The sequence below is a fragment of the Tamandua tetradactyla genome, chromosome 25 (genome assembly GCF_023851605.1).
Source record: "Tamandua tetradactyla isolate mTamTet1 chromosome 25, mTamTet1.pri, whole genome shotgun sequence".
NCBI lineage: Eukaryota > Metazoa > Chordata > Mammalia > Pilosa > Myrmecophagidae > Tamandua > Tamandua tetradactyla.
Genome location: NC_135351.1, coordinates 10,575,817 through 10,602,647, shown reverse-complemented (window position 1 = coordinate 10,602,647; position 26,831 = coordinate 10,575,817). Strand labels below are relative to the sequence as shown.

Sequence of the window (26,831 nt, the reverse complement as noted above, 5' to 3'; positions counted from 1 at the left end):
GAAATTGATGGGTTTGGTGTTTGGCAAACTGGGGATAAATGTTCAAAAGTGGCCGAACCTGGGGCTGGAGAAGGGTAATGAGAGATGAACCTGGGTGCTTCCTCTGTTGCCTGGCAGGATTGAGGATACTCAAGGACCAAACAGGATTCCCTGAAGCAACCCAGTCATTCCCCCTAACTTAGCTAGGCCTAGGCCCTCAATTATCACAGGTGTGAATTGTGAGGTGCCATTCCCAAGCCCGGGGGTGTCTCTTAGTCATTTCATAGGGTGCTGAGCTCAGCCAGAGTACGGATGTTGTCATTTGTCTTTGGATCCCTACAGCTCAGGACAAACAAGGAGCAGCCACTTCAATAAGTGTGCGCAATTAGCGGGGTGAGTTAGGGCGCAGCAGGACGCAGCCGGTGGCAAGACGGATCCTTACTGCCAGATCTAGAAGAATGCGCTGTGACCCCCTTCCCTCTTCACCTCCAAGCGAAGGCGGGGCAGGGAGAAAAGCCAAGGGTTTCACGTGGAACGCGAGTTTCATCACACCGGTGAGTGCTACCTGACTCATTCAGGTGCAAACCCTACTCCCTTTTGCCCAATTTCCTACAGTCTGCTCACAGCAGCTGTTTCCTTCCTTTTGTTTGAAATCCCGGGGTCTTTCTTGTGTGCCCGGATGAATCCAGGCCAACGTTTCCCTCGGTGGCTTTCCGGCCTGACTCGGGCCACTTCATTCATTTAACAACCATTCACCGTCCTTGCTGGGGGTCGGAGTGGACCCCAGCGGCCCGGGTTTTAGAGAGGCGCAGCGCGCGGCGAGATCGAGGCGGAGAGTGCCAGGAACCGGTGCCAAGCGCTGCCACGAGGGCTCTGCCCCGGCCACGGCCGGCCTCCTCCTTTCCCCTCCCCGGAGCCGGGCGCCCCGAAGCCGCCGAGGCCCCAGATCCCGGGGGAAAGGGGTTTGGGGGATGGGTCAGGCGCGCTACCCGCAGACTAGGGTGCTGGAGGGGGAGGGATGCCGGCGCCGGGGAGGGAGGCGGGGCGGGCGGAGGAAGTGGCGCGGCCTCTCCGGGGCGGGGCGCGGGGCGGGCGGCCGAGTGGCGCCGGCGAGGGGACCGGCGGAGCGGCGAGAGCGCGCCCAGCCCCGCCACGATGCCCGCGCGCCCAGGACGCCCCCTGCCCCGGCGCCTGGCCCTGGCCGCGCTGCTGCTGCTGCCGGTGCTGCTGGGCGGCGGCGGGCGCTGGGGCCTGCGCTGCGGGGCCCGGGCCCAGGAGCCCCTGGAGGCGGACGAGCCCCCCGCGGGTGCCGAGGAGGACCCGCACGCCAAGCACCTGTACACGGCCGACATGTTCACGCACGGCATCCGGAGCGCCGCGCACTTCGTCATGTTCTTCGCGCCCTGGTAACGGCCCCGGCCCTCCCGCCCCCGCCTCAGCCTGCGCCCCGGCATCGGTTCCCCGGCGGCACCCGGGGAGGGGGCGACCCGTGGCCGGGCCGCCAGCCCGAGCGGCCACCCCTGCGGGACCGCGAGGGCGCTCGGACGCCCCGGGGTTGACGTGGCGCGGGGCGGCCCGGGCGGCGTGAGGGGAGGAGGCGGAGGCGGATCCGGGTCCCGAAGAGAGAGCGTCGGGAAAGGCCTCTGCCCCACCCGGGCCGAGGGAGGGGGACCCGAGGCCGTCGCCCTTTAAGACTGGTAGAGCCCAGGAGTCCCCCAGCCAGTCCCCAGACTCCCCGTCCCCACCCACCCCCAACCCCGGGTGCCCGCGACCAGGGCTCGGCGCGAAGGTTTTCTGGAAAGAAACTCACCAAGGCGTAATTTCCACTGTGTGTGTGTGTCTGTGTGTGTGTCTGTGTGTGTGTCGTCGGGTGGGAAAGGGGCGTTCGGGAAGAGGAGGGTTCCCGAGCTAGCCTGGGACGCCGAGGGCAGGTAGCCGTGGAGGAGAGAGGGAACGCCGGCAAGTCTGGGTACTTGAGATTAAGGAAATGTCATTTTTCTTGTATGGGGTTTATGGGAGTTGATGGAGTGGGTTCGAGTTCTGTGGTGATAGGCGCCCGTTGGCCTCTGTCCTGCCTTGCTCTACTCTCTTGGGGCGAGGTTGCTTGGAAAGTGTCAGGTGGGAAAAATTACCCCGTTGAATAGATGGACTTGGTAGCTCCTGCCCTCCGGCTGGGGCTGGGGTGGGAGCTTTGGCGAGGGTCCCTGCTGCTAACCCGAGAGATCGCTGTGGTTTGCTTAGACTGCGCAGGCCTCCTAGGGCCTAGACTCAGATGGAGGCACGGGCTTGTGGGCAGAGCATAGGGCCACGGTTTTAGGGTCCTAGCCCCTGAGATGTCAGGTTGGCCTGGGTATGCTTACTGTGGGACTTGTTTCTTACTTGGAGCTGAGGAGGCTGCTTGAGAAGTGGGAAAGGGGGGTAGAGGGCAATAGAGAGAAGATGATACTTGAGGAACACTGTCCATTGGCAAATGGTGCTAACTCTGTGCCCTTAGAAGTGGAGGGAAACTCTTTTTCTACCACAAGGCCTTGCTCCCAGAGCTCAGAGCCCAGAATTCAGGCTCTCACTGTGTTCCAGCAGTGATGGGGTTAAATCAACTTTGGGGGGGCCTGTCTGGGACATAGCCATTATTTATTAACAGTTTATCAGAAAATGTGTTTCAAGTTCCCAAGAACCAACTGACATGAATTTTTAGGAGTCAGTGGTACAGAAGATACTTTGTAGTATAAAATAATCAGTCATTATTAAAAGTTTCTCTAAGCAGGAATAATCTCCCCATAACTATTGCAATTAAATAGACCACTTAATTGGAGCCTGTTATCATGGAATAAAGCTATCTATGGGTTTTCTTTTTCTTTTTCGAGAAAATTTGACATATAGACACAGCTAAGGCCATGCAGTGCCAAAGAAGTTTAATTTTGGAGTCTTTGCCATAATTGCCAGCTAGCCTGGGATGAGAGAAAGTCTGAGCACTTGGTATTAAGTAACTTCCTTTTTAACGGTATGTGGCTTATAGAAGTTGATGGATGCTCCCCAGAAAATTAACTTTTTAAGTTTTTGTGTGTTTGCTTTTTAATTGTGTGCTGCAAATGTTGTGGGTTTCTGTGATGGTGTGTAAAAGCTATGCTTGAGAACAGGTTGGAACTCAGATGCGGTGAGCTATGAGTCCCTCTGCCCATCACTGACAGCTCTTTCCAGCTCCAATTGCCGTAGAATGTTGGAAGCTCATCTGTTATTTGGGGGTTGGGGCACAGTGTCTTGAAGACTTCGATCTGTGGCTCTTGGGTCTGAACTTGACGGCTTTAAGGGCAGACCTACTACTGTATGTTTGATGTCAACATCAGGTTGCAGCTTCCCTTTGGCCAGTTTGCTGGCCATCCTAAACTGGGTTCTAAAAAGATCAAGGTTAGGGGCTGCTTCATGGGGAGAACCAGGTGACCTTGCTCTACTACGTACCCACAGACTGCCTTCTGGACTCGGCTGGCTGTCCCAGAGATATGAACTGGAGCCACAGTGGAACTCATTCTTTCTTCTCATTCTTAATCTGGTGTTGTATTGACTTTTCAAGGATGCAGAGGAGCCACATCTTATGCAAGAGCTAAGTTCTAAAATGAGTATATCTGACAAGAATCCCCTTGAGTCAGCACCAACCCTGAAAACCCTGGAGGAAGGTGCCTTGTTGGAGACACCCCATGGTCACTCTGAAGGTTCCAGCATTGGAACAGTACACATAGCTTCTTGGATTTAGCTCCTTAGAGCACTAAAGAGCATCTTTAGAAAGAACTTGCCGCCTTGATGTCGTAAATTGCTTGCACCAGGGGAAGGAGCCTGCTGGAGGCAAAGCCAACTAAGGAACAAGTTTACAGCTCTACTCCAGTGTACTGTGGAACTTGACTTTTTTTTTTTTCTTGCAACCTTGTTTCCCCATGCCAGGCTCACTTTGTTGCATCTGTAGAAGTTAAGTCCACATGCAGTGCAGCTTCACTGTGCTTTTTCTCATCCATTCATCTCATAGTGAGAAGAACGCAGTGCTTACTTCTTGCAACTTGTACTGTATACATTTAAATATAATGCTGAGTTTTCCCTCAAAGTTACCCTCTGGAAAAGAGGGACTCATTGTATTTGAGTCTTTTATTAAACAAAGGCTCTTCAGGCTTTGCCCAGAAAAGTGTTGCTTAGGGGAAACACACTAGCTGGGAGCATACTTATTCGGTGCCAGCTTTGGATGTTTATTCTTCAGGTCACCTATTGGAAAAAGGCAAAGAGATTTAAGACAAGTTTTATTTGGTAATTATTTGGAGGAAGATTGCATAGTTGCAAATGTTGGGTGTCCTAGAAAGCAAGCCTTTTAAAATCACTTTGAAAGCACAGCAACAGGTATTTACATTGTAGATAGCATGAAAATACATTAGCTGAGTGGGGAAAAAAAACCCAGTTGCCCTAAGGCTATGTGAATATATATACTGGAGACTTGGGATAAAGTTTCCCGTGTTGGCTCAGACACAATTCAAATGTGGCCTTGCAGACAGCCAAGACAGTTAAAGAGATGATCAAAGAAAGGATATGACTCAAAAAAGTAGATCTAATAATGATAGGGAAAATGCTAATGCTTTTACAAAATACAGAGAGTGAGGGGAAAAAACAAGGATTCTTAACATAATATTCTAAATGGTAGACAATTTAAAAATATTATGCATAACTAAATTTTAACAATAAAATAGTATAAATTGACATTTAATTATATCAGCCCTAGAACTTGGTCTGGCCATGAACTTTTTTTTTAACCGTGTTGGAGAAAATACAGAATTGATTTGCGATTGTCTTGTACAGGGGGATATTTGGTTAATTAGTAGAGGAGATCTGACTAAATAAAGGAGCAATTACAGTGAAAAGTACTAAGCTGCTCTAGTTAGGAGGAGCAAGACAGCTGTCCAGAAGATGAGAAGGGAACAGATACCAAACTTAGCCTGGGTAGTCAGGGCAGACTTCTTGGAGGAAGTGATACCCACACTAATCCTGCACTGCAAATCAAAATTGTACAGAGGCGAGATACTGCCTTTTCAGAAACCTGCAGATACTGCAGTATGGCCCAGGGTAGACTACAGAGAGAAGAAACATGAGCTGCTGATGGGGACTGGGGTGGGGGGACGGGTGTGAGATGGGAGCTCAGCAGGGCCCATATCGAGAAGGTTTGGGAACAGTACTTGGCTAAGTTTGAGTTTCATGCTGAGAATGATGTGGAACTCTGGTGGGTTGAAGCAGAAGAGGGGTAAGTCCTGTAGTCATCAGGAGCCTTCTGTACATGGACTCTGCACTCAGCGTGCTTGTTTTGCTTCTTGTTCCAGGTGTGGCCACTGCCAGCGGCTGCAGCCCACATGGAATGACCTGGGGGACAAGTACAACAGCATGGAGGATGCCAAAGTCTACGTGGTTAAGGTGGACTGCACGGCAGACTCGGAGGTGTGCTCTTCCCAGGGGGTTCGAGGCTACCCCACGTAAGTTAGAAGGGGGGCACCCTTCCCACAGCTACGAGGTTTTTCTACTTCTGTTTGCCTGCTACACTGGGCCAAAAAAAAAAAAAAAAAGTCCGTGTGAAACTTTTTGGTAACTTCCTTTGTAGCTCTGAGGAGTTTGGAGGTGCTAAATTTAAGCTTCTGTGTTGTAAGGGAAAGGTTATAGTTGCCACCGTCTCTATTTTAGATGCCTTTTTGTATTTTGTGTGGGAAACACCTTCGATTAATCCCTGTTGTGTGAAAAACCTTTTCCTGTTTGTAAGAGTGTGATTGCCAGACAAAAGTGGTCGTCACATTTCTTGTTCACAGATACTTCTTATGCAGTGAATCCAGGCTTGGTAGTCAATTTCACCAAAAGTTTGAGCTTTTGGTGACTCTCTTCTTTTGCATGGGCAGCCACCAGGAATCGAACCCGGGTCTCCAGCATGGCAGACGAGACCTCTGCCTGCTGAGCCACCGCGGCCTGCCCTTTCTTTTTCTTAAACATCCTTCCTAGAGTAACTCCTGTGTTTCTGTCAGAAAAATCAGGGTACAGCAGTTCTGACAAGCTCCACTACCCACTCCCTTGACAGTGACTAGTTCTTTGATTCTCAGACATGGCAATTGAAACTGGCTCATTAAGCAAAAGAGGAGATTAACTAGAAGGCTGCTGGGGAAGCCTGGAACCTCCGCCGCAGAAGTTTAGGGGCCTGCTTCTACTCAGCTGCCTGCGAGGTGCCCTAAAACTTTCAGGCTTCACGTCCCTCGGTTCCCGGGGAATCACTTCGGCCCACCCTGAGGGATCCAGCTTGGGTGGGAGATTCCTCCCAGAACACTTACTCTGCCCAGGGAGGCAGGGTCCTGTAGGAAATCAGCAGCCCCACCCAGACCACATGGCAAGTGCTGGAAGGGAGAACAGTTCTCTAAAAAAGGGAAGGTGCTGTTGGAAGAAGAGGGTGGACTTGGTTTCCGCCACTACTTCGGTGTCTCTTCAGATTGATGGAGGATGCCAGTTCTGTATCATTCATTACGTAGTCGAGCGACATAGAGAGCCATTAGTTGAGTGTAAAACCAGAGCTTCCCTTCAAACCTGAGAGACAGTGTTGGAAAATGGAAGGAACCGTGAGCTTGAACGTAGCTTGAACCCTGGCTTTACCACTAATCTGCCACCATTGGAATCTTAGGTCTGCCACTACTTTGCCACATGGCTCTGGCCGCATTCTTTAACCTCTGAGTCCAAACTAGGGATGATGATAACACCCCCCAGAGCATTGCTAGCATTAAACGAGATAAGGTGTATGCAAATACTGATCTGGGCACACCCAGCAATTGTTAGCCCCACCCCACCCCCAGCCTCCTCCTTTCAAATTTGGCATTTCCAGAAAGGACTCTGGAACTCTGGGTCTTTGCTCCACCACTTGCTAATAGAAGTGCCACATCGTCAAATCAGGTCAATAGAGATAAGATGCCCCCCGTTCTATGTACTTCCTTAAGGCATCCAGTGTTCTGTGTCTCACAGCACTGCCTTAAAGTAAAGTCTGCTTGGATCGAGAATGTCCCAAATAATGAGTGGGGCCAGGATGATGAGATAAGTAGTGACATCATGAACATGCCATTTTCAAGACAAAGGCAGCCGAGGTGAGCTGGCTGTGGTACTGTGTTCACCATAGACCCTGCTGCAGGGAAGGAGAAATGGGAGCTGCCATAGGGCTGAGAAGGGCAAGTGTTAGGGGATTTCAGAGAGGGAAGTAAAGCATTCCTCCTGGACCCAGTTGTAGGATTGTCTGGCTGCAACATCAGCTACTGCAGAGGTCCAGGTTGGATTCTGTGCCCTGAGTTTTATTTTGGAGATCTGGTCTCCTGCCAAGTAAACCACACACTGATTTCAAGTTGTTAGAAGGGACTAAAACGAGCTCACGCCAGATAGGCACAGTTTGGGAAGGAACTGCCGCGTCCCTCCAGAAGTGCTGTGCACAGCTTCGTTTCACAAAGTGCAGGAGGCAGGGCGTGCCGCGTAGCATTTAGTCGGCACACATGGGTTTACCTGTGTGAGCTGATACTTCTTCTAAGCAAAGACCTGTCTCAGAGTCAGATAGTGCCTGTTAAGTGCCTGAGCTCGGGATTTGTGACAGGATAGCAGCTTTTATATAATATTCTTCCCTCTTGGCACTTTTATTGGAAGAGGCAAAAGCTTGGGGTTTCCAGAGCCCCTAGAGATGGCTAGCTTTCTGCTTTGGATGCTGTTTTTAGGACTTCTTGTTGAGCCAGTAAAGCATCATTATGTCCAGGCCGTGGCAGGAATCAGGCCTGAAGGACTTACCCAGCCATCTATCTCGGTTTTTTTGCAGAGTCTGCAATATATGTGGAAATTTTGTCCCCTGTAGTCTCCTTGAAAGAGAGGAGCAAATGACTAAGGGGGAGAAAATTGTCGTGCAAAGGTTGGTCATAGCAGAGAAATTTGCAGGTTATACCCAACGGCTCGGTCTCCACCACCGCTGCCGTCTCTGACTACAATGAGAAGTGAAGTCACAGGTCTGGGCAGGCTGGAAGCCCTAGGCCATTGCAGGCTGAGCTCCAGTTTTATCCTTGGGCTCTGTGGACTTCTTAGGGAAGAATCTTGGAGTTGGGCACATTAGAAAAATGTGGGTTTTTTTCCAAGAAGAGAAATCTGTTTATTTTTGTATTGCTCAGTACACACCAAAATTGGAAAATCACAGGTTAGATTCTACAGTATTTTAGCCTTAGCAGAGAAGTGGGGAATTTGACCATCTCTGGCCCTTTCTGATGTTTTAGCCATACGCATGTTTGCCACTCTGAGGCACTTTTGTGGAGGGAGTGGGGCTTGGAAGAGTGAGAAGGCAAGTGGAGAAGGGCAGTAGCATTTTCTAGTTCATTATGGGGATAACACTTTTCCAGGGATTCTGGATGTCTCTGGGATGGGTGAAGACAGTCATAATTGTTACATGTTACCTTGAGGGGTCTTAAAGTGTTAAACCCCATGAAGTGACGGGAATACGGGTTAGATTTTTGGCCGTTTGTTGTGGTTTTAAGCTATAAGCTGCTGAGGAAACCAGGCCTGTTTTCTTCGTTGGAGACACATTAGGAATATTGAGTCCCATCGTACCATGTTCATGCTCTGTGAAAGGCCACTACACCCATTTCTGTTTGAATGCTGCCTCCAGCCAGTGCCTCGGCTATCTCGTATAGCTGTGCAACTTCATTCTGAAGCCACTGGGGAGTTAACTGTTCAAACCCAAAGTTCTGATTTCTGCATATCTTGGCTTCTTACAGTTCTGATAACTGTGCATTTGGCATCTACTAGCAAAATCTACACAAGTGCCGTAGAAGTGTTAGGAGCATTTTAGATTAGTAAGCGTGCCAAGAAATGCTAGTTTGTAATTTTTTTTTTCTGTCAAGAGCCACATCTCCCCCCCACCCCCATCTTTGACACCTCCTATTAGGTTTTATATAGTGCATATTTTTTCATCCCCAGTGGAATGATCCAGTGATTCAGAAACTGGCAGTTGTTAATTTTGTCCCCTGGTGATGGCTTTTGCTCACCACTAAAGGAAATGCTCACGGTCTCCTATCTGCAGCTTCCTTCAGAGACCAATATATGTAGAGAAAATCAGGTTCCTTCTCTGGGGAAGTGAATGAACCGCGTGTACTGTGCCAAGGATTTTCTTAGAGTTGGAAACTTGAATTCTCACAAAAACTGGGTATTCGTACACTGGTCTGAATTCATACACAGGGTCTGATAACCTGACAGGGTAGCCCAGAGATAAATGTATTGTAAAGCATATGCACTACAGTTTAAATTATTAAAAACAAAGTAAGATTATTGAAGCGGGGGATGGAGAGAGGAGGGAAAGAATGAGAAGTGAACACTGGCAGTTTGGGATTTAATTCCTAGCATCAGGTTTGAAGTTTTCACCTCCGTTTTATTTTTCTTGAATAAAATCATAAACTTTTAAAGGTTCAGATTAAATGGATATATTCTCTCCTAGATGATGCTTTCAGGTTTTATCAGATTTGTGCCTGGCCACCGCGCATTTGTAACTCATGTTCTGATTGTTTCATTGAACCAGTTTACTCCTGGAGGAGGTAATGCTGTCACCTCAGAGCAGTTTGAAGTGCTTTAGACGTTTGCTCAGCCTAATCTTTTGTTACTCTTTCAGCTTAAAGTTTTTCAAGCCTGGCCAAGAAGGCGTGAAGTACCAAGGTCCTCGGGACTTCCAGAACCTGGAAAAGTGGATGCTGCAGACCCTGAACGAGGAGCCAACTGTGAGTGCACAGAAAGCGTGTTTCCTGCCCGCCCACCCGCCGTCTGGCATTTTTGGGTTAATAACATAACTAGAGAGAGGCCAGTTTTAAGTGAGTAATTAAGGCTGCCATTTCTAAGCAACTTCTTACTAATTTAGAACTCACTGCTATTGTAAGTACAAATTAATAACGTCTTTTAACTTTTTATTATGGGAAGATTCAAACATGCATGGATGTTTTGAGGAAGAGTTTAATGCATCTCATATACCCATCACCCGGCTTCATCAGTCATCACAATTTGCCAAGCTTGTTTGGCTTAACCCTTCCCACATCCAGGACCACCCGCTACGTGTAAGGGCACTGTCAGCCCCAGGGGCTTGTCATTGTAGATATTTCAGTGTGCAGCTAACAGGGAAGCACTCTATTTTTTTAACATCACTACCATGCCACTGTCACATGGCATACGGTGGACTCTAGTTTCTTGACATTGGAGTTTGAGTCTTTGGATTAGGACAGGCATAAGCCGTAGTGTCCAGTCCAGGCCCACTGTGGCTCTTTCTGCCCGCAGCTCCCAAAGGAAGCCTGGAGCCCTCCACCCTCCACCAGCCCCAAGCACAGACTTTCCCACCAGCCCTCGCCCCACGGTGCGAATCTTCCCTAGTCTTCTCAACTCTTGGTCCTCAAGGCCTTAAGTGGCTTTGCTGGAAACGTAATTTACTACCCTTAACTAGGTTTTAGTGTCTGAATGCCACCACTTGTACTAAAGGTAAGTAATTTATAACTCCTACCCCCTCCCCAGTTCATGTTGGGGGTCTTACATTTTGTTACAAATCATTATCATCCTAAGCAGTTCATTAAGTCCCTTTGTGCGGGCTGCTTTTTGATTAATGCTCAGAGTTGGAAAAAGTCTGTGGAGCCTCAGTGGGACTTGGATGTTTTGTAGGGTGTTACTGGGGAGGGACTGGGAAAATGGCCAGCTTTGCCAGGCCATCTGTTTCTCATGAAAACATTAAGAGCATTTGAAGACTTTGAATGTAATTCCTGTTGAAGCAGTGAGTGGAGACTGCTATTTGGTGTCAAGCGGCGTGCGTGGATTGGAATGCTTTCTGGGGTCAGGCACAGTGGCGACCAACTTTGGGTGCTTAGCTGCTGACGAGTCATTTTCTGGGGTGCGTGCAGCTCTTCCCTTCTCTCAAGCATTCTCTGGAAGCCACAGCCAGTCAGAAGCCCAATGCTACATAAGCACCACGGTACCTTAAAACCTCTGTAACTCTGTAACTTCACCATATGATGAAGAGAACTGTGACCAGAGATGTATCCAATTTTAGGTAACAGCAAAAACCACACAACTTTCAGAGAATAAATTTGTTCATGTCAAGAAAGCTGAATGGACAGGTGTAACTTTCAATAGAGTCAAGTTCAGCTCGTTTCCTATTTGAAAACTGGTCTCTTCTTTTTTGGGAGGAGGGGTTGGATGGGCAGAAACTGACTTTAAAGAGGAGCTAATGGCCTCCAACTTTTTTAATGAACTTTTCCAATTTGCTATGGGTGAATTCACACAGACACACAAAAACTAGTCTCCTGTGTCTACTGTATTCAGAAATCCAGCAGCCTGTATCAGGATGGCAGAAAGACTGCTTCTCAGAGGCAACCTCCTTTCAGGGCAGGGAACATGGCCTGCCATGCTGCTGGGGAGAGTGTGGGGAGGTTGCGCGGAGGCTCAGCACAGGCCGTGGAGAGAGGTATCCGGTATAGGAAGGAATGGCCACGTGGATTCCACCTCTGCCACCCCAAAACCAATTAACCAACTTGCCAATACTGTAATGTGTCAGAGCAATAAAGATCTCAGATAATTGCTGGAAGCAGTGACTATAAAAATCAGAAGCACATCATTTTGCATGGTCCATCGTAAGACTTCTTTTTTTTTTTTTAAGCTGTAGCAAATGTGCCTAATTGTGGCAGAAATCCAAATATGCACCCTTTATATTGCAAACCAAAAATTCTCTATGGGTTGGACTTAGCTTTTTATTTTTAGCAACCGCCTTATAAGAAGTTCTTCATCTGTATTTGTACCTCGATAGCTAGTAAGTAGCTTAATATATCCATTTTCCATTTTTAGGCTAGCTAAAATTAGATCTTATTCCCCCAGCGTTAATGGTAACATTAAACAAGTTTAATGAAAACCCGCCGTTTTCTTACATTCTACCCCAATTTTTATATTTCCATATTTGATTCTCTCTGTTTTTTCCTTAAACAGTTATAACCATTAAATATAAATGCATGTCATTTCACTGAGGATTTTCTATATTAGTCCATACTCTTTGTATAGATCATATTTTATATTTTATCATGTGTGCTTGCCATAATTCAACTATTCAGTCAATGGATACTTAGGTCATTTATAATTTCTTGGTCATCTGTAATGCCGCAAAGGACTCCTTTCGTTCTTTTGAAAGATTTTTTCAGAATCTATCTCCAGGCATAAAATTGCAAGGTGAAAGTACAAGACCTTTTTCTTTTTTTTTTTTGGCAAGACCATTTTGATGACTCTTGCCAGATTGCTTTCATGAGAATCAGAGCAGTTGATGTTGCTTCCAGAAAGACATGACATCCCCATTTCTACGATACACTGGGCTGTGGTGTCCCCAGAACAGAGGAGCCTGCTCTCATACCCACCCTGGATTACAGGAAGGGACAGCGCCCCATGAGGTTCCATAAATGGACATTTTAGCACTTAAAGCCCTGTGCGCATCTTATGGAGAGCTAAATAGAGCATCTTAGTTCACCTTACTTGAACTCACTGGAGTTCACATAACTGTCCTTCTCCTAGGCATTTTTCTGCGTGGGTCATTTGCATTTTGGAAGTGTGACAAACCAGCAGCAGAAAGAAAAACTTCATGGTGCTTTTATGATTACAAGTTTGCATGGCTTTGAGCTCTCAGTGCTTTCAAAGTCTTTCCTGACAGTACTTGGTTATTCTTTTTTTTAACTTTTTTTATTGTGTAGTATAACATATATACAAAACAAAAAAATAAGCAATAGTTTTCAAAGCACTCTTCAAAAAGTGGTTACAGGACAGATCCCAGAGTTTTTCCTGGGCTACAATAAGATCCTATCATATTTTTCCTGCTAGCTATTCCAGAATATAGGAGGCTAGAGGGCTTAAATACTTTATCATCACAGTCAACTTTTTCCTTCTTTTTTTGTGAATGACATATGTACAAAAAAGCTATAAATTTCCAAGCACAATTGTTATTCTTTTTAATAGGATTTTTTTTGTGTGCATTGTCCGGGAATTGAACCTGAATCTCCTGCATGGAAAGTGAGCATTCTACCACTGAACCACTTGTGCACCCTTTAATAGGATTTTGAACCATCAGATGAAAATTGAATAGTATGCTCACATGGGGCCTGCACCAAAATAGTGGTTCAGTTACCCTTTCTTCTCTGGTTACTTTGGTTGGAGGCCACAGCTGTACTAGATGCAAAAATTGAGAAATTTAAGGACAGACAGATTAGCCTCAGGCTAAGTGTGGGAGTTACAGAGTACCACAAGGGGTGGAGGCGATTGAGCATTGAAGTACAAATGTGGGAAGCCCTTTGGAATCAGGAAAAGTGGCCAGGTGTAGAAACAGTCTTGAGAGAATGGACGCTGTAACAGAATGAGATACCTTCTAAAGTCGGGTGCCTTGAGTTCCCAATCACATAAATAATTTGATGTGGATGGCAAGGTCTGCATTGTGTCCTGTGCTTTGCAGAAGAATTATCCAGACATGAGTCTCTGTCAGCACCAGAACTTTTGTGTTGCAACTTGTTCCCCTAGAGGTCTAACCTTCTGAGCTTCCAATGTAGAGTATGTGGCTTGGTGGCCAACTTCCAATTAGCTTGTGAAAAGGGTTTGAGAAAAAGTGCATTATAAGCTCAGACAACTGTGATAGGCTCAGTGGATTTTGTAAGCACCAGCTTCTTTATATGGTCATCGAAACCTAATGCGATGACTAAACGTGTGATAGAACAAATCTAACAAAATGTCGACTGTAGAAGCTAGGTAGTGGGTATGTGAGTGTTTGGCATGCAGTTCTTCTACATTTTCCATATGTTTGAAAAATTTCATAATAAAACGTTGGGAAGTAAAAGCAAAAACAACTGGAGAAATTTAGGTTTGTGTAGAGGTGACCATATAGCTGTCATGAACGTTGATTCCTATGCAGGGAGTGGCAAAAGCATCTTTTAGAAAACCACGTGCCCCCTCGTTGTATGTTCCTGTCCCAAATACGGTCCTGTGAATTATATTCTTTCTTAAAATTACTGCTTGTGCCTGCCCTGGAGGTTTTTACTGTCACCCTTCACTCTCCTGAATTTTCCTTCTCCTCTCCTGGTCGTGCTTTTATCTTCTTTCCCAGTTTCCTGTTCCCCAATGGTCTTGCATTCTGTTCTGTCCATTTTGTTACCTTTGTTTCTGTACGTATGAATCCCTTCTGAATGAGTTCTCCAGGAGTTTTATTCTGTATTCCATGGGAAATCACAACTAACGTTCCAAAGAAGGGGACAAAGTACTCACTTGGGATGGGATTGTCCTTTGGTTTGTTAGCTTTGCTTGGTTAGAGGACAGCTGAGGGCAGATTGGGGTGGAGAGGGCAGTCACCCCACTGCCTGGGAACCTCAGCGCCAAGGTTGGGGCCGGCCAGGGGGTCCTGATTTTATAGAACTCCCTCCTGACCCTGCCTCCCTCTAGCCAGCAGCGTTGCACAGAGAAGGAGGAAGTCTGCCTGAGACTTTAATAGTTGCTTCCTCGATAGACTGACTTATCAAGTCTTCAGACAGATGCATCACCTCCTCTTTCTTAGAGACAGACTTGGTGACTCTTGTTTGCTTTCTTACTTCAAGACGCTAGCGCCAGAAGTGGAGCCGCCCAAAGCCCCTGAGCTCAAGCAGGGACTGTATGAGCTCTCAGCAAGCAACTTCGAGCTGCACGTGGCGCAAGGTAGGTGTGACTCTTGTGGGCTTGACAGCTAGGATGCACATCCTAGAACCACTGACGGGTACTCCTTGATTGCTTGTTTGCCTTCTTGCCACTTGGGGGCTCATCCCGGTAGCAAGGTTCTCTCTTCAGGACCCATAACGGACACTGCTCATTGCTTCTCCCTTGGAAACTGTTCTTCCTTTTTGTCCTCTGCCCTTACAGAAATGCCAGTTTTAATGCCAAACCGAAACCTGAAATGTATGGAAATTTTGGAGCTCACAAATCAGGAATTTGTGACTTCCTTTGTGCACGAGCTGGACAGTGCAGCTTTGGAGAACACTGTTGGTTTATATTGATGATAATCACATGCTTTATGGCCTGAGGCATAAAGCAAAAGCTTTCCTTTGTTTCCACAGAATTTAGTGCACCGGTATATGCATCAAGTTGGAGATTCTTTATACATGAAATGGTGCCTGATAAATATCAGAACAACTCAATTGCCATTTCTAAAATCAGTAATGTATGTCTCCCTCTTGTCACACATAGATGTGTTTTAGAGACGTTGGCTCAGCAGTAAATGGCTTGAAAGCAAATTCAGCCTCCTTGCCGACTTCCATTATCAAATGCTACCAAGGAGAGAAATCCTCCTTTAAGACCACATTGAAAATGTTGTGAGAAGGGGCTTAAAATTGTGTCTGGCTTTAGAACCTCAAACCCACAGCAGTTGAAGCTCTCTCCCCCTACTGCATTTAATGTCTGAAATAACTTCTGATGCCGTCAGCCTTTTTCCATTTTTATGGAAGGCTATTATTTAATCTGCGACAACAGGCAGTAGGACCTTCGGGGTGTTTTCCCGTGGGGGGTATCCACTGTAAGCTGCGACTAGCTCGGGCTCAGTGCAGGCTGTGCTTCCCAGGTCACCTTCTCACCCCAGCCCCTCGCTAAGCAAAGTCAAGACAGAGCTCTACAGGTGCCACCGTGTACCACTCTCCGGGTCTCTGCAGCTCCAGTAGCTTCCTGCCCTCTGGGGTCCCCGACAGATGCTCTGACAGCTCTCTACCTCCCAGCACGAGTTGATGCAAACTGTCTGCACATATGTTTTCAGCCTTGCAGATAAGTCATTGATTCTTTTAAGCAATTTTTTTCACCGTTTTCCTCCAACTCACCATTGCTGCGTTGGAGAGGGTCAAACATAGCAAAGCCCCTTGCTCTGAGGCTGAGTCAAGTTTAAATTCCCGTCAATTCTGCAGTTTGCTCTCTGCCCACAGTCTGATTTTATTTGCAGTCTTAGCCTGTAGAGGAGCCTAGTTAAAAATCTTCAGTGTTCACATAATGACCTGGAGGCCCCCTCCCCTCCCCCCAGCCAGTGAGCTGATCCTCAGTGTTTTAGATCTTCTTAACTATAAAATATAACACAGATGCAGAAAACAAATGTAAAGCAGTCACTCTTGTAACCAGGGTCAAGTTTAAGCCCTGAACCTCCTCCTGCTACCCCAGGGCCCCTCCTCTGCCCTACCCAGTTCCCATCACAGCCCTTCCTTTCCCCAGGAAGCTCTCTCCATACTTCCCTGGAAACCACTTCTTGGCCTTTCTGGTTTCATCACCCAAACAGTTCATCCCAAAGCACTAGCTTTATTTCATTTGGCTGTTGTCTTAAAATAGCTCTTTTAAGTCTCTGTCCCTTTTTTTTTTTTGAAATGAGTTTTAGAAAAAACTGAGTAAATTGCTTATGACAGCAAGCCAGTAAGCAGCAGAGCTGGAATTTAAATCCAGGATTCTTGATTTATATCGTATCACACTTTAACTATAGATACATTTTAAAAAGTTTATTTTTTTAATTAGAGTAGTTGTAGTTTTACATAAAAGGCCTACAGAAAGTAGAGTTCTCATATTATCTTCCACGCAGTCATGATTTTCCTGGTTAACATTCTACATTAGTGTGGGAACTTCGGTACAATTGATGAGCCAATAGTATTGTAATTATCTGATTAACTGTAGTCTATGATTCAGGTTAGGGTTTACTGTTTGTGTTATACAGTTCTATGTTTTTTAAAAAAATTTTCTATTCTAGTAACAGAGCCTAAAATTTTCCATTTTCAAGTACTCAATTCAGGGACGTTAACGACACCCGTAGTTTTGTGCTGTCATCCCCACCATCCAGGTCTCCCCCCGCCCCCAAAACCTCTTTTCCTTTCTTGCATTTTATTTGTTGAACTTGACCTTAAAGGTTGCTGGACCTTTCATGTTCCCTGTGAACAGCCCTGGCTTTGCCGATTCTGTCCCTGCAGTGTAGTTTAACCTGTTTCCCTGATTTCCCTATTCCATATAAATTGGAGTTGAATCTGAGACATGATTAACTTTGTGGGTAGTGGGGGCAAAACTTAGAGCTGGCGCCAGGACAGGGTGTCTGATCATCTTTGTGGCATCAGCAGCCGTCCACCATCACCACCTAAACCCACTCATTCATTCAAGCTGCACAGCGCTGATGTTCTCAGTCAGCCATTCCTTTTTCATTTTTAGCAAGAGAACTTGTCCCAGCCTGTCACTTCCCGGGGAAAGGCAGGAGACATGCCTGATGTTACCCCCACCCGCGCCCCATTGCTGGTTTACACAAGGATGTATTGGTTCCTCGTTGTCCTCCAGAGATGACAAATTCGCTTTTGTTGTCTTGTTTCGTTTTGAGTATCGTTGCGAACTCATCAATGTAAACCTATCTGACGGAGAGTCGCTTTATCAGTTACAGGGCTTATACAGAGCTGAGACTTGCTGAACAAGAGGACAAAGGTCTAATTCTTCTTCAATTAAGTCTCTAGTTAGGTCTGACGTAAAGTAACAGTGCCTCTTACCGCCCTCTCTCCACCTTGGCTCTCCATTAAAGGCAACCACTTTATCAAGTTCTTCGCTCCATGGTGTGGCCACTGCAAAGCTCTGGCTCCGACCTGGGAGCAGCTGGCCCTGGGCCTTGAACATTCCGAAGCTGTCAAGATTGGCAAGGTAAGCGAAAGCTCTTATTAAACTGGAAATAGACCGCCTTCGGCTGGATTAATTAGCAGAGTAGCCCATTATTCACTCTGTGTGCAAAGTCGCAAACTTGATTTATTAATTCCATTTAGTGTGCCACTTGATAATTCATTTCCCCTTCACAGATGGCAGCCTGGTCTCGAGTCTGCTGGCTTTTCCACAGTGTATAGATAAATTACGAACTTGGGCGCTTTGTTTATTTTGAAGAGATGGCCAGTTCTGAATTGGCAGTCCCAGAGCCCCCTTTCTGCAAAGATGTGGGGCAGAGCCTTAGAGAATGTTGACTTGAAATTCTTGGAGAACTTCCACCTCTGAGCTCCCCAAGTAGTGCTTTCCCGCAGTCAGCGCCTCAGCTTTGTTCTCCCTCATGGGGAGCTCTGGTTTGCACTGCTGCCTGGAATTCTTTCCAGATTTTCAGCTTTATGTCCAGAGTGATGCCTAGCCACTTCGGTGTAACTAGATATTCTGAAAGTCTCCTAGGCGAGGCTCCAGAGTAGCTCTAGGGTCTCCCTGCACTCTTGAGCTCATCCATCCTCTGCTCTCACCAGGCTGCCCCTGTGTGGATTTTCTTTTATGAAAATGTCTATTTTCGACTCTGCCACCTGGCCAGCATGTACAGAGGGGATGATGTGACATGTCCAGGAACTGTAGTTAATAAGATGACCTATCCAGCATGGGAGATGGTTTGAAGCATATGGTGGTAAACAAACAAACAAAAAATACAGAAAAAAAAAAAAGAAGAAGAAGAAGAAAGAAAGAAAAAAGCATTTGGTGGGGGTGGGTCAGACCTGGCCAGGTTCAAGGTTTCACTTTGCCCATGCTGGCTGGCCACTGGGCCACTCTCCACACCTCCCCCAGACAATCTGCCTTGCTGTGCTCTTGAGGATGAGAGTAAAAAGTTTAGAAACAATGCTTGACGTGGAGCAAATGTTTAATAAATTTCAGTGGTTGTTATGGCTGATAGTTACTTGGGTTTTTACTATGGCCTATTGAATGCTTTCAATCATGTGTGATAACTGTGACTTTATATTTATTGAACAGTTCATAGATGTAATCATAAAGTAACCTTCCAGTTTTCTGTCTTCCCCATTTTTGCATTATCTGAATTTTTATAGGTGATTGTTTATTTTTAGTTTATACCAGTACAGTTCTAAGCAGAACCAGGCCTGAGCTGTTTGGCTATTTGTGTGGCTGGATGAGACTGGATCCTTAAAAACACTTGCCTCCCTCTGCTCCTTGGTTTGAGGTGCCCTGTGCTTCGGTTTAGTACCCTACCTATTTTCTGGCTTCAGTGTTGTCTGCTGAAGTAGTGTTTTTATCCTACGTTGTTGACGTAGAGGAAAACAACTTAGTTCTGTTTAGCTGATCTTCGTATCACAAGACACTCAAAAAAGAAAGAAATCGTTTAGAATAAAATGTTGCATGAGATTGTTGAACAAGCCAAATCTTTATAAGGTTTAATTTTTAAATGAAAATTTCTAAGAGCTGTGATAGTTGATACATTAAATTTATAGATTGAACAACAGGCTGTAATCTTAATCTCACATCTTCTCAGGTTTTATTTCCCTTTAGTATAGGCTATATACTAGAATTGACTGCTTGCTCCTCCTTGATTTTAAAACTTTATCAATTTGAACATGAGGGTAAGCGTCTAAGCTAGTAGCATCTGAGTTGATGGGGATCCACCCCCACGACTGGGCCAGCCCCTCCTTCTTTCCCAAATGTCAGACCAGAGCTCATGCCGTCCATCTTCTAACCTGCTCAGGCTGAAATGTTACCTCCTAAATGATGTCATTTGCAGCTGAGCTAAGATAAATCACATCCCCAGATTAAATCCTATCCTCCTGCTCCATGGCTCAGGTGTATCTTGGCTCAGCCTTTAGGAGATGTCTCTCTTGAAACTGTATCAAGCTGGCAGAGATGCTACAGAATCTGGTTTTTCAAAAATACATATTTTTTAAGTATCAGGTGCCTAGTAGTCTGTTTTGTAAGAAAGCTCCCAAAGTCACCCACCGCGAACCTCATCTTCCTTTGTGTTAGGTTGATTGCACGCAGCACTATGAGCTCTGCTCTGGAAACCAGGTCCGCGGCTATCCCACCCTTCTCTGGTTCCGAGACGGTAAAAAGGTAAGTCTTCAGCACTTAGTGTTGAGACAGACATTGCTCTTCTCTGAACCCAAGAGGGTGAGCAATTGCGTGGTCTACAAGCTGCCCCACCTGCCACCGTCGTCCGTCTGGGCTCTGCTTTGGAGGAATGCATCGAACAGGCAGAAATGTCACTTTTCATTGATAAGGGTGGGTGAGAATTCAAACCTGTCAGCTTTTATACCTTCCTAAAACATTTCAGTTGGCTCAGTTATTGCTGGAATAACTGAAGTCTGCAGATACAGGTTAACTGTGCTCTGAGAACCAAGACAGATCTCTTGGACTTTTGAGTGGGGCTAACTTCTGGTCTGGGTAAGGGGCCCCCTCTCCCCTTCCAGTGCCACTTTTTCTGTCCAAGGCTGAGGTTCCATTCTTCAGAACAGTCCGGTCTGCAGGTAGACTGACTGGCAGGCTTTCCCTGTGCACTCTTAGGATTCCAGCCCTGCAGGGGGTAGGGGAAGTGGTAAAGCCAGAACGTGAGATTTGTCATCTGTACACTCCTGCTTAAACGCAAGCTTGCACAGCCACGGGGGGACAAACCATGGGGCTTCTTGGGTGAATGAGAGTGGATGGAGGGGAGGCTGCAGCAGTTCCAGGCTCTGCAACTCACTGCCTGCTTGTCGGCTCCTACCTCTGACAGATCGATCAGTACAAGGGAAAGAGAGACTTGGAGGCGCTGAGGGAGTACGTGGGATCGCAGCTGCAGAGCACAGACGGGGGGACCTCAGAGACCGTCCAACCTTCAGAGGCCCCCGTGCAGGCCACCGAGCCTGCTGCCGACCAGGTGGGTCCCTCTGACAGGGGGCCAGCAACATCTGCAGGCATCGTGCCCACCTGCTTCTTAAACGCTTTGGACAGAAAGACCATTTGGGGACATAAAGAGTAATTCTGAGACTCGGTTCTGTTGCCATTTCAACACGAAACCTTTTCTTCTACTTTTTCACATGCTGCTTAGGGTAAGTGTAAACAAAAGCTTCCCTTGGAAAGACCTGAAATAGATATAAAGTCCTGAGATATTTGGTGTCCGATTCCAGAGAATTCTTCTTTTTGACTCGGTAACTCTGGGGGGTGACCGTATTTGCCCGTGTTTGCCATGACATCTTGGCTGCTGCCACTTGGTCCCCTGCTTGCTTGTTGCCATGACTTCCCCTGACCGCTCTCCTTGAATGCTGTGGCAAAGCCCCTGAACGATTTATAGCAGAAAGGCTTTACACAGTGGCATCGAGAGGCAAGTGTGATTGTGGGATATTTCGTTTGTTTAGGCTCTCTCAGACATTTTAGAGGTTTTAGGCTCATTCATTCAGATCTCAGAAAGGTTTTAGAGTCATTCATTCGGGTCTCATAAAAGTTTTAGACTCATTCATTCGGATCTCGGAGAGACTTTAGATGAACTCCTTCTGTACTTATCAAGCCCTTGTTGAGCATCAGGCACTGAACGGGGCCATCAGGGAACAGAGCCAACGAGACCTGCCCCTGTCCGAGGAGGGAGCCCAGTGCACCAGGTGGGCAGATGTGACACGTGCACACGATGTTCTGGGACGAGGAGCAGAGCTGGAACCACAGTAGTTGGAGAGAGGTGGGGGGCGGACAGGGCATAAGCATTCCTACAGAGGCCAAAAGATGGCTTGGGGCTTGCAGGCGGAGGGGCCAGCCCGAGCTCAGGCTCAGTGGGCCAGGGCGGCTGCACACATTCAGGCAGCTGGGCCTGGGGTGCGAAGGAGATAGGAAGGGTGTACAGGGTGCCGGGGGAGTCGGAGGTGGGAGCCAGACTGTAGGAAATTTTGTCAAGCCGTCAGGGGTTCTGAACCTTACCCTGTAAGTATAGGGAGCCAGTGATGGGTGTCTAGCAGTCTCGAATTGGAGAGATAAGACTGGTGACGGGTGTAGGAAAGAGATGTTAAACCCCCCTCTCTTGAGCAATGAAGAAGAAAAAAAAGGGGAAACCAGATTTGAGGAGTCGGATCTCCTGAGTGCAGTACCGGGTGGTGGGAAGTGAGGGGAGAGAGGAGGGGGTCTGGTGGGAGGTGAGAGGAGAGGGATCTGGTGCGAGGAGAGAGGAGGGGGTCTGAAGTGACAATCAGATTCCAGGTGTGTCTGGCAGACGATGGCAACTGGGCACCAGGGGGAGAAGTTCAGTCCTGAGACGTTGGTTTTCGGGGCCGTGGGGGTCCCTGAGGCAGAGAGGCCCTGTGGCCGCTCAGGCCTCTGAGGCTGGAGCCAGGCGGGGTGTCTCCTGGTAAGCCGGTTCTTGGGCTGTCAGCTACAGACAAAAGCTGACTCTGAAGTCACTGGTGAAAACACGTCTCCTCAAGCGGGGTCCAGGTGTGTCTTCCCAGGAAAGCACTGCCTGGATTTTCCAGCTAATAACCACAGGGCCTATCTCAGCATCTTTCCAATGCCTGCATCGCCACATCAGTTCGCACAGCTGTGCTTCAAGGCATGGCCAGTTCTCACTTAGGATGTTCAAGGCTGGGGAAGCACCTTGAAGGGAGGTGAGGCAGGGAGCCAGGTGTGCCAAGTGCCTGCTCTGAAAGCCCGTTATTGGATAGGAAAAGCCAACCCAGCCAGCTGCCTGGGTGTCCACAGTTGCGGGAGTGAACAGCCGACTCGGCCATCATTATATCCACAGACGTTCGAGGAGGCGTGTGTGTTCCGGTGGTCATAAAGGTCACCCCAAATGGAGCATAATTATATGCTATGACTGTTCCCCTCCAACACAGAACCACTCTATTTATAGTAAAGTGTTCCACCATTTATTGGGTCTTTTAGCGAGGGTGGCATGCTGTCCCTGGACATAAAGAAAAAGGGTAGTTGTTCCATGATGGCTCCGCTTGAAATCCCTGACATACATCACCCAGATGCCCACCCGTTTTGGAGCAATGCGTAGTCGAAATTGTGCAAATTCTGCAAGGGAGGGAAAAGCCAAATAGAGCCGCTATAAAAGCACGCTCCCTCGTGGCACCTTTCCACTCACAGCTGCAGCCAGGGCTTAGGATAATCTGCGTTCATGAAGAAGCCTTTGATGGGGGTATCGAGCCTGTGCTCAGAGGAGGGAGTAAGGCTTCTGTCGCATGCAAAGGCTTCTTTGCATGTGCTTTTGTGACTTGGTTCCTCCTGTTAGAGAAGGGAAATTTTTCCAACTAAATAAAATAGGAGTGAGGTGCGGTCAGGGAGGAGAACAGCAGGCGGACAGATTTCAGGTGGCACCAGCAAGTTGGAGTTTTGGGTTCTTCTGTTGGCACTTCTACACTGGGAAGGGCAGACCCGAGCACAGGGCTCCCTGTCCTCGACCCGTTCACACCACAGCCCTGGGGTTTCAGCCCCTCACCCCCCCACCCCACTCCCCACTGGGAGATCCACCCTGGACTTAGCAGCCTACCGTTTCCCCTTATGATGGCACCTGTTGTCCTGCCACTCCTCCTGGCCTGTCCTGAGCTCAGCCTCTCTTGCCAGAGGCTTCCGCCCTCTCTTTTGTGTAGCTTGTGACAGGCAAGTGGGGGATATTTTTGGGTGGCCTTGGAACATGCATTATGGCAGTTTTTAAAAATGCTTGGGACATGTATCTGCTCCCTGTCCCCTCCCTCCTATCAAACCACAGCCCTGTTCTCCTTTACCCTGTGTGTTTGAACTGTGGCTTTTCCTTCCTTGCAGGGTATGGTGTTGGCACTGACTGAAAGCAACTTCGACGACACCATTGCAGAAGGAATAACCTTCGTCAAGTTTTATGCTCCCTGGTGAGTGGCTGTTTCATTAGAAATGGTTTTGTCCTTGTCCACTGAAGTCACAGGATGTTTTTCTTCAGCTCGTTAATCAACCCCCCAGACTCAGTGTTGGGCAGATATTACATTTACACGTCATGGGAGTGGGGGGTCTGGGGTGGGGGAGAGAGCACAGGCCCCGTGGGCTGAGGCCATGTTGCTAGAAATCAGGAAATGCCATCGTGATGCTCACATACTCAGGTTGGTGCCAGACCTTCTTAGATTTGATTGCCACGGTCTCGGTGTTTCAAAACAACTTCAGATTCTCTTCTCTGCTGCAGCAGGTTGGTAGAGCTCAGAGGCCACTCTTCAGTTCCATTCACACCTACCCTTCTACCCATTACTTTATTCCCTTTTCTTTTCTGACCCTCTCCCCATTATGTGAACTACCCACCTTCAGTGAAAGGGGACCTTTTGTCTTCACACTTGACCTGTATAGCTTTAGGGTTTTTCTTAAATAGACGATTAGTTTTAAAGACACTTACTGACGTTTCTGTTCCTTGAACAAAAGTGCACAGCTCTTATACATCAAGGGCTCATTAATTTTTTATCTTTGTTATTATCTCATGACTATTTGGAGAGCAATAGATTGGAGAGCAAAGTGGCATACAGCATAGAGCCAGTTTTGTTTCCTCCTCATTTTCTTCTGTTCCCCACATGCTCATCAACCACTTAGCTTAGCTGACCATCTCATGGGAATGCTCTCTAAAATCTAAACTTGCTTTCAGATCAGCTTACTTTTATCAGGTGAGCCAAAAATCTACTTTGGATTGCGTTTGACTTCTTCATTTGGGAGGAGGGAAGGAGAAACAGGAGAAGTTGATGCACAACCAGTGAGAACATTTGATGTTTTGTAAGTTTCCAGGCAATTGCTGACTCCTCGTTAGAGGAAAACAAGGCTAGGTGGTAACATGTAGGTAAAGAGGCCCAGGACCTCAAAAGAGCTGTCATGGTTTTATCTCTAGGTGCGGCCATTGTAAGAACCTGGCCCCAACTTGGGAGGAACTCTCGAAAAAGGAATTCCCTGGTTTGGCGGAAGTCAAGATAGCTGAAGTGGACTGTACTGCCGAGCGTGCTGTTTGCAGCAAATATTCGGTAGGTGTATGCCATGGTGTCGTGGGGACTGGGGGTGGCAGTAGCAGCGGATCCCCAGCAGAACAGTCATTTGGTGGTGTGGCCTCAACCAAGATAACTGTCTGCTCTCATCCTTTCTACAAAGTGGTTTTTTTTCTGTACTTTTCAGATTGTTTTATTGAAAGAGATATGCCCTCAGAGGAGAGTTTTTCCTCATCCCTGCCTGCTTTTCTCAGTTAAACACCTTTTCCAGCAGGCCTGTGTTAGCCTTGTCCAGGTCTAAGGTTGAGCAGTTATCTGAGACTCCAGGCTTTGAAAAAATGGAGACACTTCCGTGGCCAGTGCTGGGTGAGGGATGGCCTACTGACTCATAATCTTTGCTGTAGGTATCTAAGTGGTTTAATTTTTTAGACATAAGCTAGCATTCTCAAGTGCATTGGCCATATAAAGGAAACGTCAGAACCTATGTTCCCTAGAGACAAGACAAACTCGTGCAGGGATTGTTAATTTAACCGCTGCCTCTTTTGGGGGTGGTTAGCACCGTTCGAGAGCTTGCAGGCTAGCCTGGAAGAACCACAAATGTACATTTTTCTTTTTGCAATGTTTTCTGAAACATTTGGGGCATCTGAAGCCATTACCTCATTGGATTGAGAATAGATGTGGTACACAGTTTACTCACCATTAGTAGATGCCAGTAGGCATATATATATATATATATATATATACCTTGACGTTATTAAAAGATACCCAAAATGAAAGAATTGGGTTACAGCTGGAAAGTACGTATCCTGCAGGACTTTATTAAAGTGTCACTTCCCCAGTAGCTTGGGTGTCACCCAGGAGCTTGTCAGAAATGCAGTCTCAGGCCCACCCCAGACCTGCAGTTTAACAAGAGCCACCAGGAGACTAGTCAGCGTCTCGTCCAGGTGGAGGAGCTGCACCTTAGGAGGAAGGCATTCTTTTCATGCTAATCTAGACTATTGCCTTCGATTCACAAGTGAACAAACAGCACCCAAGGCTCAGCCTTTTAAATACCTGGTCCTTTTAAAATGGTTTTATAACATCTTGAAAATTTAAGCCTAGAATCTCTTCAGTCACAACTGTAGGAGGTTATCTAGTTTCATTTAAGAAGCAGTCTGTGTGTGAATCAGACCACTTGACTTGCAAACTTTTTTTTTTAAAGGTACGAGGCTATCCCACGTTGCTGCTTTTCCGGGCAGGAATAAAAATCAGTGAACACAGTGGTGGTAGAGATCTCGACTCCTTACAGCACTTTGTTTTGCGTCAGGCAAAAGACGAACTGTGAAGTCCAGCGGGCGCTCACCTCGCCTGCCTGGCCTCCTGTGCGCGCCAAGGGGATGGAGTCATGTCTCACTGAGGGTGCCTTCTTCCGAGTGGTGGTTCCGCAGAAAACCGAAAGTACTAGATTCGCGGCATCTTCGTGTGTGCGTTTTTCAAGCCAACGCATGGTACAGAGTCTCTGAGTTTCTCTACGTCGATGTGTAACTCATGGTCACTCTGCAAACTGAATATTTTCGATGGCAATATGTTCCCTATAACCTTCCTTTGATAAAAATTTAAATGATTTCCTTTGAGACTAAAATAAGAGGTGGAAGAAAATCAAATTGCTGGGCTCTTTCTGGCTTCTGAGTGATTTTGTTGAAAACCTCATTACCAAAGTCTAGTTTTACAAACTGCCCGCAAGTCCTGTAATGGTAGCTTGCAGCATTGGCGCCCTTCTGTTCTAAAGGTCACGACTGAGTTCTTACCGGAGTGGTTGGTCAATCAGTTGGAACAGATTGGAAAAAAAACAAAAACCCACCCCTCTGGGAGATACCCTCACTGCTGCCACTGGGTTTTCTGTTTCTTTCATTCCTCTCACCATGAGAAGTCAACATAATGAAAGCAGCAGTACTTTGACCGCGTGCCTCAGTAAGATAACGCCGATACCCTGATTTTGTGTGTTGAGATTTGTCAAATAAGTTATTGTTCAAGGGATCCTTTTGTTTCTCTCTCATGGGGTGAAAGATGTCCCCGGTTCGAAGCCAGAGTCCATGTCAACTTTAAAACCCAGTGTTTCTTATAGGATGTGGAAATGTCTGCGAGGCTTATCCTGAAGCTCCTGTTAGCGCATAA

General features: G+C 47.1%; 1 protein-coding gene across 2 annotated transcripts; it reads left to right on the top strand.

Annotated features, from left to right (window-relative positions):
* Positions 1–515: 515 nt before the first annotated feature.
* On the top strand, positions 516–26,331 carry TXNDC5 (thioredoxin domain containing 5). 2 transcript variants are annotated; one of them, XM_077144094.1, is made up of 10 exons: positions 516–533; positions 5,325–5,474; positions 9,650–9,755; positions 14,622–14,718; positions 17,576–17,691; positions 19,759–19,845; positions 20,504–20,647; positions 23,515–23,597; positions 24,587–24,716; positions 25,879–26,331. In XM_077144094.1, exons 2-10 carry the CDS (start codon positions 5,386–5,388, stop codon positions 25,999–26,001), a joined length of 975 nt encoding a protein of 324 aa, XP_077000209.1. In that variant the 5' UTR covers positions 516–533; positions 5,325–5,385; the 3' UTR covers positions 26,002–26,331. The 2 variants fall into 2 exon arrangements, with proteins under 2 accessions (XP_077000209.1, XP_077000207.1); XM_077144092.1 differs by lacking the exon at positions 516–533 and adding an exon at positions 1,120–1,385.
* The last annotated feature ends 500 nt before the right edge of the window (positions 26,332–26,831 follow it).